The sequence below is a fragment of the Eleginops maclovinus genome, chromosome 15 (genome assembly GCF_036324505.1).
Source record: "Eleginops maclovinus isolate JMC-PN-2008 ecotype Puerto Natales chromosome 15, JC_Emac_rtc_rv5, whole genome shotgun sequence".
NCBI lineage: Eukaryota > Metazoa > Chordata > Actinopteri > Perciformes > Eleginopidae > Eleginops > Eleginops maclovinus.
In genome coordinates this window covers 5579995-5592540 of record NC_086363.1, presented here as the reverse complement: position 1 = coordinate 5592540, position 12546 = coordinate 5579995, and the positions used below count along the sequence as shown (strand labels likewise).

General features: G+C 39.8%; 1 protein-coding gene across 2 annotated transcripts in view; it reads left to right on the top strand.

The window, feature by feature from the left end:
• rngtt (RNA guanylyltransferase and 5'-phosphatase) overlaps nt 1-12546 on the top strand; it is an 82065-nt gene that overhangs the window by 50298 nt on the left and 19221 nt on the right. For both annotated transcript variants that reach the window (XM_063902517.1, XM_063902515.1), the window contains exon 12: nt 1145-1213. In XM_063902517.1, coding sequence (XP_063758587.1) covers nt 1145-1213 — 69 coding nt within the window. The remainder of the gene's footprint in view (nt 1-1144; nt 1214-12546) is intronic.

Sequence of the window (12546 nt, the reverse complement as noted above, 5' to 3'; positions counted from 1 at the left end):
CGCTGAGGGAGGCTCATTTCTTTTTTTATTCAGCCTTATTTCTTACATCTTATTAAAGGTCAGTTGGAGACTTCTGTTTTGAGTTGTCACTTAGTGAAATGTGTTTTAGAACCTGTATACACTTAAACTTCTAGGGAATGTATTTCTATCTCCAATGTAAGCAAATAATCACTTATACCTTGCTGGAAGTTGCCTGATGATAATCACATTTGAAATTTTCTTCCGTTTCAAAGCAATCCAGTAGAAGTTGTCTCTTCACCCATGGGTTTACTGTCAATAGGAAGTGTAAAAGCAACTTCTGCGTATGTTTAATTGTTCCAATATGTCTAAATGTAGCCCAAAGCTAACTGCATGGCATGCTTTGCACTTCCTGTTTGCATCCCGAAATAAATAAGCTACTGTATTTTGTTGGTATGTAGGTATTTTTCCTGTGCTTTGTTGAGGTTAAAGAAAGTTATAACTGCAGAATAAATGTATTGTTCATGCAGTTGCTTAACAAATGAATTCCTCGAAGTTTCAGGGCAGGATACGAGTCAAAAAGGTGTCTTTTCCTTTTTGAAGAGTCAAAAAGGAAAAGACCCTAATTTGGGGGAAATCTCTTCATGTATTTCCATATGCTAATGTTCAAATTCAGCCTCATTGAGCCTCTAATACTCCTCCCTGTAGTTGCCATGGCTGTTGATGTGCTCCACGATGTAGAAAATGTGCTTTTGTTGTACAGTAGCTCTGCCACATCTCCTGGGAATATGTCGTCTGATTTGGTGCCGTAGGTTTCTTTTCTCTCCAGAAGCTTCGGTGACAGAGATGAAATCCACTCTTTCCAGTCCTCAGGATCTTAATGATTAGTTGCTATTCCTGTCCTGAATGTGGGCTGTCAAGTTACAGATATTGATCTCTGTCATGCATCATCAATCAAAGATATCAGTGCTTAGTTTCAGGCTAGATGGATGGAAACAGAGTATAGACTTAAATATCTGAAGGAATTCTTGAGTCTATCAGCTATGTTAAACTTCTCTTACTTTTAGCCGGTTAGGTGTTGTTGAAAGACTCTAGCTGTAATTGACTTATAAATCAATGTTATTTCATGTGTGCCCTTCTTGGCATTTAGTGGTTTTCTTGACTGTGTTCTCCTTCTATTTTTCAGCTTCTTGAAGGCAGCTTCACATCCCAGGTCAGCCATGAAGTCGACGGGCTTATCTTCCAGCCATACGGGGTAAGACTCCTTCTATGTTTGTCTTTTTTTCAAAGCCTTCGCCTCGTTGCCACAGATTGTCAGGCGGAGCATTTTTTCTCCACGAGCTACTACGTAGGATTAGGACAGCTTGTCACTACCACCCGCCGTTTGTCACTCTGTCTTGCCCCCTGTTATTGTAAAGGAAACCACACACCTACATGAATTCACACGAACGCAGTGCTCTCTATAGGAGGCTGCGCTGTGAAACAGACACATGGCAGTGCGTGTGTTACAACCGAAACAGCTTGGGCAAGAATACCAATTTACTTGGTTATGAGAAGAGCAGAAAATCACTGATATCTGTGACGTTAATGCCATGTTTCATTTCTTCTCATGTGATGGACTCAAAGGCCCATATTTCACTGTTGAATATATAAGATATCCAGTAGCTCATAGCATTGAAGCAAGAATAGGACGGGTATCTAAAGGTTTTTTTTGTGTGATGTGGAAAAACCTGCAGGCAGCTGTACGTAGCGCCTGCTGACTTTGATGCTATTCTCAGTTTTTGAACATTAGTCTTGCCATATTAACTCTACATTTAAAGCTCCTACAGCTCAATCTATAGTGAAATTCTGCCCTCAAATTTCATTTCAAGAAACATTATTTGACGTCTTAACATGCTTTGCATCTTTTAAGTCATTCCTTAAACGATTAAGGTTAAAATATTACAAATTAAAACGTATAACTAGACTGGTGCTTGGAGAACCTAATGGTACATTCATGTGCTCTCTAGATGAACCCAATAGTTAGACTTTGGTGTGTCCATGAGCTTTAAGTTTGAAAGTAGAAACAATATGGATGGGACAAATACAGTGTTTTATTTTGTTGCTTGAGGCTTTTCATAAAAACAAGTTGATAGCTGTAGGACTTGTTGTTTTGGACTGAGGGGCCTCCAAAGATCATTTGTGTATCAGCCCTGGGATACAACTTTCCTCCAAAATGTAATGGGTATGTCCTTCAATATCCTTACACCAAATGTCATGAAAAATGAGTCTTTCCCTAATCCTGTAAACGTGCCTGAATTGAACATTACCAAACCTTTAATATATGTCACTTTTAATACCTAAGTTTTCTGCTGATGGAAGACTATTTTTGAATATTTACTGCTTTCATTTTTTACATCAGAGTCTCTAATTGTACCTGTTGGCTTGCCTTAAAGCAGAGAGGGAGTATTAAAACATTGCAACAACAAGGCAAAATGTTTTGGGCTGGACTGACTCCATCCAATTTGCAAGACAAAGAACCTCGCTCTGGCTAACATGGATAATAGGTGTCAACATTGTGTGTGTGGACACCTGCGGCTTGTTTGTTTTGACCGTGGACATGTTGAACACCCATTCAGTCAAAGGTATATAATCAGCCTTGTACAACCACTGCTGCTCAGCCAGCTTATTGTTCTCTGGCCACAGCGCACTCAGACATGATAAATCAGGTATGTGTGAGGTTCTAACAACACACACTTTAATCAACAATAGCAATGCATAGATTTCTGCCTTATGTGAGTAAGTTACTACTTAGAGTCCCTATCGATGATTATTAACAACATTTCTAAAACCCTTTTTATTTATTTAATAAACATGGAAGTGAATAAGCACATGTTATGAAAGGGTGAAGATTTAAGCAGTACCATATGGATCATTACTTGGCTCATCATAGCTCGATACTGGAACGCATTTAATTCATTTTGGCCCCGATGAGCCGATTTATGTTAAAGAGGCCCCATCATGCTCATTTTCAGGTTCATACATGTCTTTTGTGCATGTGACATGTAAAAGATCTTTATTTTTCTCATACTTCCTGTGCTGCAGCACCTCTTTTCACCCTCTGTCTGAAACCAGAGCCCAGTCTGCTCTGATTGGTTAGCTAGCCGGCTCTGTTGTGATTGTTCAACCTCTTAGAGATGTCCCGCTACTTAGCCTATCATGTAGAATAGAATCGGAGGATGAAACCCTCTTTATTTGTCACATACATTCACACAGCAGAGCACACACGGTGAAATTGGTCCTCTGCATTTAACCCATCCTAGCACTAGGAGCAGTGGGCAGCTATTGTACAGCGCCCGAGGAGCAATGGGGAGGGGTGATTGGAAGTGTCAGGTGCCTTGCTCAAGGGCACCACAGCAGGGCCTAGGAGGTGAACTGGGACCTCTCCAAGTAGCAGTCCACTTTCCATATTTCATGTCTGTTCGGGGACTTGAACCGGCGACCCTACGATTCCCAGTCCAAGCCCCTACTGACTGAGCCACTGCTGTAAATGTGTTAGAGTGCTAACCAGTAGAAGCCCGATTGTTACATAGTGATGTCACTACAGTATGTTACGAAAGTATGCAAAGAGTTGAGATTTTAGCCTTTGCAGATTATTTACATGCGCAAAAACCTGCATAACACACTACAGGAAAGGGAAAACCCCAAAAAGCATAAAAAGGCCTCTTAACTCGTATGCTTGTTCTCAGTTTTAAAGCAACATAAAAACCATAATGTAGTCTTATGTGTTTTTCTCCTTCTTGTTTTTTTTGTTGTTGTTTCTCTCCTTCTGTGATTTGTTAAGCAATTACCATACAGTGTGCTCAGTCAGTTGGCAGCAGTTCTCAGGAGAGCTGGAAATTAAATTTGGAGGAGGCACGTTTACACAGCTGCCCTGCCTCTCTTCTCTCACAGCACGAGCAGAGGTGAGCTGCATCTCCAAAAAGAAAAACTCTCTTCGGCTGGTTAGTGCATCACTGTCTTGATCAATATGGTAACATAAATGTCTTACTTCAGCAGGTGCTTGCAATATCTGACAATCTGCTTTACTTTATGTTCAGTCAAATCATTCCCCAGCCTGTTTGTCACATACCTACTTGTCTAAAGTGGATTTTGCTTGTTTATGAAACGGTGGTTGGTGTGTAGAGAAGAGGGGATGTTGATTAGTTTTAGTTCCTTAGTCCCACAGTATATATCTGGATTATAACACGACTGATTTGGAATGATTTTACAGTACGTTTGCTGGAAGATAACTTAATAACGTCAGGAAATCATTGGATTATTTTTTGGGTTGCACAGGAGATGCTTTGGGGAATATGTTTAGGAGCTTGTATTTAAAATAATGCACAGTTCTGAGCAGAAAATGTTTTGGGGATTGAGAGCAGAAGGGTCGATTCAGACAGGTATTGATTTATTTTCTCCTGTCAGTGAGTGTTATGAACAACGGTGCCGGAAAAAAGGTGTTGAAAGCACCGTGGTCCTCTGGGCGTAAGGATGTATGTGGCATTTATCGAACCGGCAGAGGAAATTGTGATAACATCATCCACATCCCAGTCATGGATTAGGAGTACTCTTTAACCAGGCTTGTGATTTGTTGTGGCAGGTGCTTTTGAAATGGTTGCTGTTCAACAAGCAGGAATAGAATCAGCCAGGACAATGTGCAAATGTTCTGTCGAGAAGGAAACTGATTGCAGGGACAGGTCCCTTCCCTTCGCAGGTGCTTTAAGTCACTTGCTTTATATAATGCTCCCCTTTAAATTGGATTTAACTTCCACTGCACTGTGAGGCTGTATATGATCAAATGCTCAATCTTTGAAATAGATAAAGGAAAGCTGTCGGTGCTCAGTCTGGTTCTGTCAGTCTGGGATCAAATCACCATTCATTTAGATGTTTCCTAGCAGTATCATGAATCTGACAGAAGGAAATCTATGCAAACTGTTGAAGGTGAGCAGCTGCTTCCTGTCTGCACAGCCGCTCAAACAAATGGGCCTCGTCGAAAAGCTGACAAGTCTAATGTGACTAAATGATGATGCAAATAGTGAGCCATCTGATGTAGCATCACAAAAGAGTATTTCATGCAACACTTTTATAATAGCATCGACGATAAACATGTTAGTATATTGTTTATGAGTTTAACTAAGGAAACAGCACCAGAGACTCATTCAAACAGTAGTAACAACCCTAAACCACCACAGACCAATAAAATAGTCTGTTCTCGGTACCAACATTTTAAAAACTCTTTAGAAATAATTGAAGGAGACCAACGTCATTCTTGAGAAGTCCTTTTCCAACTGAGTGTGTTTGCATTCGAAGATGAATAAACAAAAACTCCTCTCTAGAGTTCAGTATCGTTCACATGCTGTCACACAGGCGTTGCAACTAATCTGTAATGGCAAACTTAACCTAATGTTAAAGAAGATGGTGTGAAGTGATGCACTACACCAAATACAGATGTACAGCACGGTGGCAATCGGGGCCAGAGAAGTATTTTTTAAGAGGTTATTAAATATTTACAGCGGAAAGTTCAGGACATTGGCTGGAGGCAGATAAAGAGTCGAGGGGCATGGCTGCTTTTCAGTCATTTTTTTGTTTAACTTAGAGGGGTGATTTTTGAAAAGCAAGAGAATACAGCTTTGTGATGTGGGGAGATATTTCCCCCCGGTTTTCAGTTTTTGTCTGCAGCATAAACAGAAAAGTGAAGCTCCCATAATGAGCTGTGCATTCTGCTGCAAGCCATCCATCTTTGATGTGACCTAGCATATAAAGAAAAGTTTGGTGTTGTGTGGTTTGCAAGTGAATGCACTCTTTAAAATGCATTCACTTGCCCCGACCTTTAGCTTGTGTCATTGGGTTATTGATTGACGCCGTGGCTGCCGTTTGAAATGTCCTCGATATGACGACGTGTGTAAATAACACATTATTAGAGAAAGAACAAAGTCCTAATGCCGTTTGCAATAGATCAACAGCTTTACATTCTCTATGAAACGCAGTCTGCTTTAGGGCGACTGGATTGTTTAATTGCTTTGATCAGCCGTATCTGTTAAGGAGTCCGAACAGAGATTATGATTGGCGTTGTATTACCACCTGGTTTCTGTGAGGGCTGTCAGGGTAAAACTTGACTCTTTTTCTTTAAACATTGCACGGTTAAATAACTTGTATCGCATTTTGGTGCGGATTTGACATTTTTCTCCAAATGTCATAAAAATCCATCCTTTATGAAGTGAGAAATTTCAATCCTCTCCCAAAAAGTGAAATAACCTTAGAACTATTACACCCCTGCAGTGTTTCAAAACACATGTTTGACAAATAGGATCATCTTAACACTTCACTCTGCACCTGAACAGGAAACATTGTCATCACTTGGTCATCCCTTCACTTGTATAGCACCATGAAATGAATACAAGATGTTTCACTTAAAGGATTAAATATTCTCAAACATATTGCAAAAGTCCCACAGTAGTTTGCATTATAGCACTTTGTACTGGGACGATGAACATTATGGGTATTATACCCACTAGACGTTAGCATTATAGCATTGTTTTTGTTAGCATTAACTATCGCTACCGACACGTTTTAACAACACGTTTTCAAAACAAAAACACAGTCTGTGACAAATAGAGTCTAGTTTTCATCGTTGCACCATCTATAGTTTAGTGGGTATCAGGTCAGCACTGTTAAAATTCCTAAAAGCATATACAGTTTTGCGTCAATTTCAGCCTTAAACTAAATATATGATTATATTTAGTTTACGAAACTAAATATAATCATATATTTAGTCTAAATATATGATTATATTTAGACTAAATATATAAATATATTTAGACTAAATATATGATTATATTTAGTTTACAGCAGTTTATAGCAACACTGGGAATAAACGATCACCAACACCACTACTAACCCCCAATGTCTTCATAGGGGCAGTAACACAACCACAGTCATTGATTTTGTCCACCTCTGCACCAATCAGTGCAATTTTAATCTCTCCTGTTTGAATAGGATTAGGTTAGGGTTAATCTCAGCAGGGGTGACTGTGATCGTCCATTAGTGTTAGCACAGAGGTAGACACTGCGGCAGCCTGCAGTCACTGGGAGTGTTATCTCATCCAGCACACGGCGTTCGAGGAATATGTTTCCTTTGTTTAGGGAACATCGGAAAGATTTTGAGCTTATAACAGAACCATTGACAAAGTGGGGTGAATTGCCAACGGCAGAGCACTCCAGATGGTGATCTCTGTTTAAAGAATACAAAGAAGAGCACAAGTAAATCAATTCAAATCATTTCAGCTTCCCTACACAACCCGAGCCAGTGCAGAAGGTGTGACTCACATTAATATTGGAGCCAGTGAAGCTTTAACCATCGTTTTAAACGCAGTGGTGGATGAATTATTGGCGTCAAAATATAATTAAAGTACCAAAAGGAAAAAGTACTCATTATGCACAACGTCCCAATTCTGAATAATACAAATGATATGTCTTGGTTATAATTATTAAAGCAGTAATGTCTCCATAATGTTGCAGCTGGTGGGAGAGGAGCTCGTGAATTTCACCAAGGAATCAATAACGTTTATCTTAATAGATGTTCAATTATTCTTGTGTTATATTTTGTCTGAGTCTGCAAAAAAACTCAAGTTATAAAATACATGTTCTGGAGAATTTAAAAATATATTTCCCTTTTAAGATGTAATTGAGTTTTATGAAGTAGCAGAAAATGTCAGTACTCAAGAAAAAGTTCCTCAATATCGTTTTTTGTACGTTACTTAAGTAAAGCATTATTTGAGATATATTTATGTGAGTTAAGGAGGTCAAATAATTGGTTATTCTGCATTTGATTTATGTAAAGAATCAGTATAATACATGAGGTGCTTTGCTATTTCTAGTCCTTACTATCACTCTTTAACCTTCCACTGTCCCTGTATTCCTAACCCTTGTTTTTTCCAAGAAAATGTACATTCACACCAAGACCCAGCCGTTGGTACTCTCAAGAAATATCCCAGTGTGTCTGAGCGGTAACAGAGGGAGCTTTCCGATTTATTAGACCTGTCCGGCTTTTTGCCTCTTGTCTGCGGCACATTAAAACCATGAACCTGCTTCAGAGCATAAAGCTGTTATTGGAAACTAGACTTAAAAAAACATGAATTAATGGGCTTGTCTTGAAGCTTACCCTCAAGCAAGCTGTTTTTTCCTTCACTATAATCCATTTGTCAACATTGATTCAGCTTTTGTTCACTATGGATGCTTTCTGCTATCATTTGTTATAGTGTACATCTGTAAACATGGTATGTCAATAATAATAATAATGATCATTTGAATTTATATAGTGCCTTTCTAGGTACCCAAGGCCGCTTTCCATTTTGTGAGGACGGACAGAAAACAAATAAACAAACAAAAACTAAGGCAAATAACAAAAAGGGCAGTTGTGGTACAAGAACCGGGGACTCAGATGAGTTAGTGGTCAAAGGCTATGGTGAAGAGGTGAGTTGAGGATTTGAAGATGTCCACGGAGGCGGCATTGCGGATCTCTGCAGGAAGAGCGTTCCAGACGGTTGGGGCCGCAACACCGAACGCCCTGTCACCAACGGCGAGTGCAGGGAATAGAGAAGGCCCGTGTCCGAGGACCGCAGACGCCGTGTAGGGATGGAGGAGGTCTGATAGGTACTATGGAGCGAGGCCATGGAGAGGCTTGTAGGTGAGGAGGAGGGTTTTGAAAGTGGTCCGGGTCTTGATCGGGAGCCAGTGAAGGTGGATGAGGGTGGGGGTGATGTGCTGCCATGGCTTGGTGCGGGTGAGAACTCTGGCGGCAGAGTTCTGGACATGCTGGAGCCTCTCCAAAGTTTTGCTGGGAACCCCGGAGAGGACCCCATTGCAGTAGTCCAATCGGGACGTGATAATAATACACAATGAGCCTTTTTATATTAAGCAGATACAAGTATGTATTAATAGCTGTGCTGCAGATAAAATTGCCCAATCATTAATTCAAAGCTAGTTGAGCTTATAATTTGAGTGTGTAATAGCTATAATTTGTTTCTTACTCATTCAGAAGGAGGTGCAGTATTTATATCCTTTTAAGAGGCTATCCTATTTTGAGAACCCCAGAACAAATTGTATTCATCGGAACTTTTATTTAAAGTAAATGTTAGAAATTGAGAAGCAAGGCATACAATGAATATGTAAGTTATAGTCAAAAACATAATACATTTATATTGGTTATAATGACATTCTTTTTGATATATTTTGCCTTTTTATTTGTCATAACCTTCATTTGTTTACCACAAATATGTTTATTGCCAGTGTATTTATTAATAGTTAGATAAGCCACATTAAAACAATATAGCTTTATGATTACTAGTTAGAATAGTTAGAGTTTTATCATACGAAGTTTGGCCATTTTTGTTCTAGAAATTGCTACATTATAGGATATTTTTATGATTTATCCCACACCTGAACTACAAAACAATACGTCCCAATTGTTTTCTACTTGGAGAACATGCTCTGCTTCACAAAGAGCAGTGATTCCACCTGTTAGTCTCCTCTTCTCCTCCACATACTTTGAGACAAAGTGAAAATGACAGGGTCCTATTTCCTCCTGTGGAAATATGGATTGCACCAGATCAAATGCAGCCTGGTTATTTCAGGACTTTAAAAGGGTAACAAATCTCTGATCTGCAGCCGTTCAATAGCTTGTCACTTTGTCTGTTTGCTGTTGTCTCCCTGGACTGTAATAGTTGGTCCACCTCCCCCCAGGTTATTGACTTCAGGGATAAGATACTGCTGGTCCTTCCAAGGAAAACAAGAGTTTCTAACAATAGCATCCAGAAAGCTGCTGTCTTCAAAACCTCTTAGGAGTCTGTTAAACGTAATGTATGGTGGTTTGCATTAACCACTACCTGAGTTTTTATAAGGAGCTTTAATGTTCGGTTCATGCTGGGACAAGCCGTGTGAATGTATTTTCAGCGTTGTGTTTTCTTGCCACATCAGACTATTTTGAAGCTAGCAGATGCTTGTGGAAGTTAAACAGTCTTAGGCGGCAGTTTTACGGACTTCTTGAAGTTTCTACCCTTGTCACCAAAAACGGTTTGCTTAAAGTGGAAAGGTAAAAGTAATCAGAGCACTGCTCACACAGCCAAACTGCTGGTAAATGCCTAATGATAACACACAATGTGTTTCCAGTAAGTAACGCTTAATGTTTTATATTACTTCTGTTTGTTTACAAGAAAGCACCACAAGGCATCTTTGGGTTAACCTTGCAATAGCTGTAATAAACAGAGGAGCATTAATCAATGATGTAATGTGTAAATGCAGTATTAAGTGTGCATATAAGTAACAACATCTACAAAGTAGGGGGTCTGTTGAATTTGCTATTACTAGAATAATGTTTTTGCATATTTCCCAAGACTGCTAAGTCCTTTGTTTGTTAATTACAGTCATATATTTTGTATTGAAAAGCCGCACTTTTGCTTTGCACTTCTGTACTTTTGTTGCCCGCTGCAGTCTGACACTTGCGGCCTCTGATTTGGAAATGAAACGGCAGCCAATTTATATGCAATGGAACATCATTAACGGAAAATGATTGTGATGGAAGGGAGATGTGTTCTTGAATGCAATGCAGGGTTTGAAGGTCTGTTTTGCACTTCAATAATAAAGCTCTTGTTTTGTATGTGCAGTCACTTATTGACGACGCTAACAAAGGTAATGAAAGCCTGAGTGCCACCGGCAGCCCTTTCTCATTTGCAAAATAATTTGAAGGTATTCTATTTATTTATTCTGCAGGCTGATTGGTTCTCAGGGGGTTGTTGCTATGGCTCTGTTGGCAAGGATAAACCAATTTGTGCTTTTGTTAAAAATGCAGCACAAATATTTTAGCAAGATTTAACAAATATAGGGTAGTGCGTTTTCTAGGGATGACTATTCACATTTAGAATGTAGGCATAACTGGGCCCTATTATGCTTTGTTGAGTGTTTTCCTTCCTGTAGTTTCCTTTGTTTACTCCTGTAACACTATGACATCACTATGTGACACTTGTCCTTCTATTGGATAGTGCTCCAAGAAATTGTATGTGATAGGCTAAGGGGTGGGACATCTCTAAGTGGTTGTCAAATCACAAAAGATCAAGCCAGCTGACCAATCAGAGCAGACTGGACTTTGGTTTCAAACGAGGGTGAAAAGGGGTTCTTCAGCACAAGCAGGGTGAGAAAAATAAAGAGCTTTTTGAACATTAGACATGAGACATGTCACGGTAGAGTCACACAATACAAATATGAACCTAAAATGAGCATAATATGTCCTATTTAAGCGCATCAGAAGACAATACCATAATTCCCCCCTCATCTGTAATATGGTAGTGAATTGATCAACATTTTTTGATAACTTAAAGGTCCCCTATTTTACAAAATGCACTTTTTAATGTCTTTTATACATACATGTGTGTCCCCTGTGTGTAAGGAGACTCACAAAATGTCAACAACCCTCTCTCTTTTCCTCCTTACCCACTTCTCTGAAAACGGGGGTACAAACGAGCTGATACAGATTTGCTGCCGATGTGACGTCATATCGGAAATGTGGGCTGGCTTTACATTGAACTCCTGGCAACGTCCCGCCCGAGTTACCCGTCCCAACCTATCGTCCGCAATATACAGTCGCGAGCTGAATCCCCTTTTGCACCTCTGTGTCTCTGTGCAGGATGTCTGCAGGAGGGAATTGGAGTTGTTGTATATATAATATATACTGTCACTGTTCTAGTGGCAAACACTGAGAAGTGTTTCAGAAATAATGCTTGATGTGGTTTGGAACATAATATGGAGTTTAATCATGGCAGCGTTTAGCTGAGTATCTTCTCCCGGTAGAAAACTTTTCAACGTGGAGAGAGAGAGCTGCTTGCGCTCCAAAAGGGCGTGGCCAGCTTCAGCTCAAATTTAAATCTACAGTCACAGAATCAGCACTTCAGGAGCAGGGCTTAAATAGAGGGGTATGAGGCATGCTACAATGGGTGTTTGGTATTTTGAGCAAAACACTTCACAGACAAGTTTTGTATAGATATTGCCCTACAATATATTGCTCAAATATAGCATAATAGGAGACCTTTAAAGCCCCAGCAAAGGAATAAGTTTGTTCACACAAGGTTATTTTGATGTCTGTGCAGAATAGCATAACCGACTGCATTGAAGTAGTTCATTTCCGTACCCACGTTTCCAAGAAGAAAAGATGTACTCTGTAGAGGTTCTTCAAAAGACACATGCCCTCTTTTCTGACTCTCTGCCTAACTGCAGTGAATAGCCTTTGTGGAGTGTGCTGGTTTCAAAGGCACGCGAAGGACGCCTCGACCATGTAGAGCGCCACAAAGCAGCCCCCTGCACTTGTGTTCCCTTCACTGTGCACCTGAAGTGAAAAAGTCTGTGTCCTTGAATACACCAATTTATAAAAGTATAATTTCCTAACTTTGCCCGGGTGCAGCTTTTCATTTTCACTATGTTGCCCACGCAGACGTCACATCACATCCAGTCATCTACCTTCGTAGTCAAAAATGTTGGCAAAATGTGTTTTACTTTTAGGAATTATTGGACACGTTTTGAT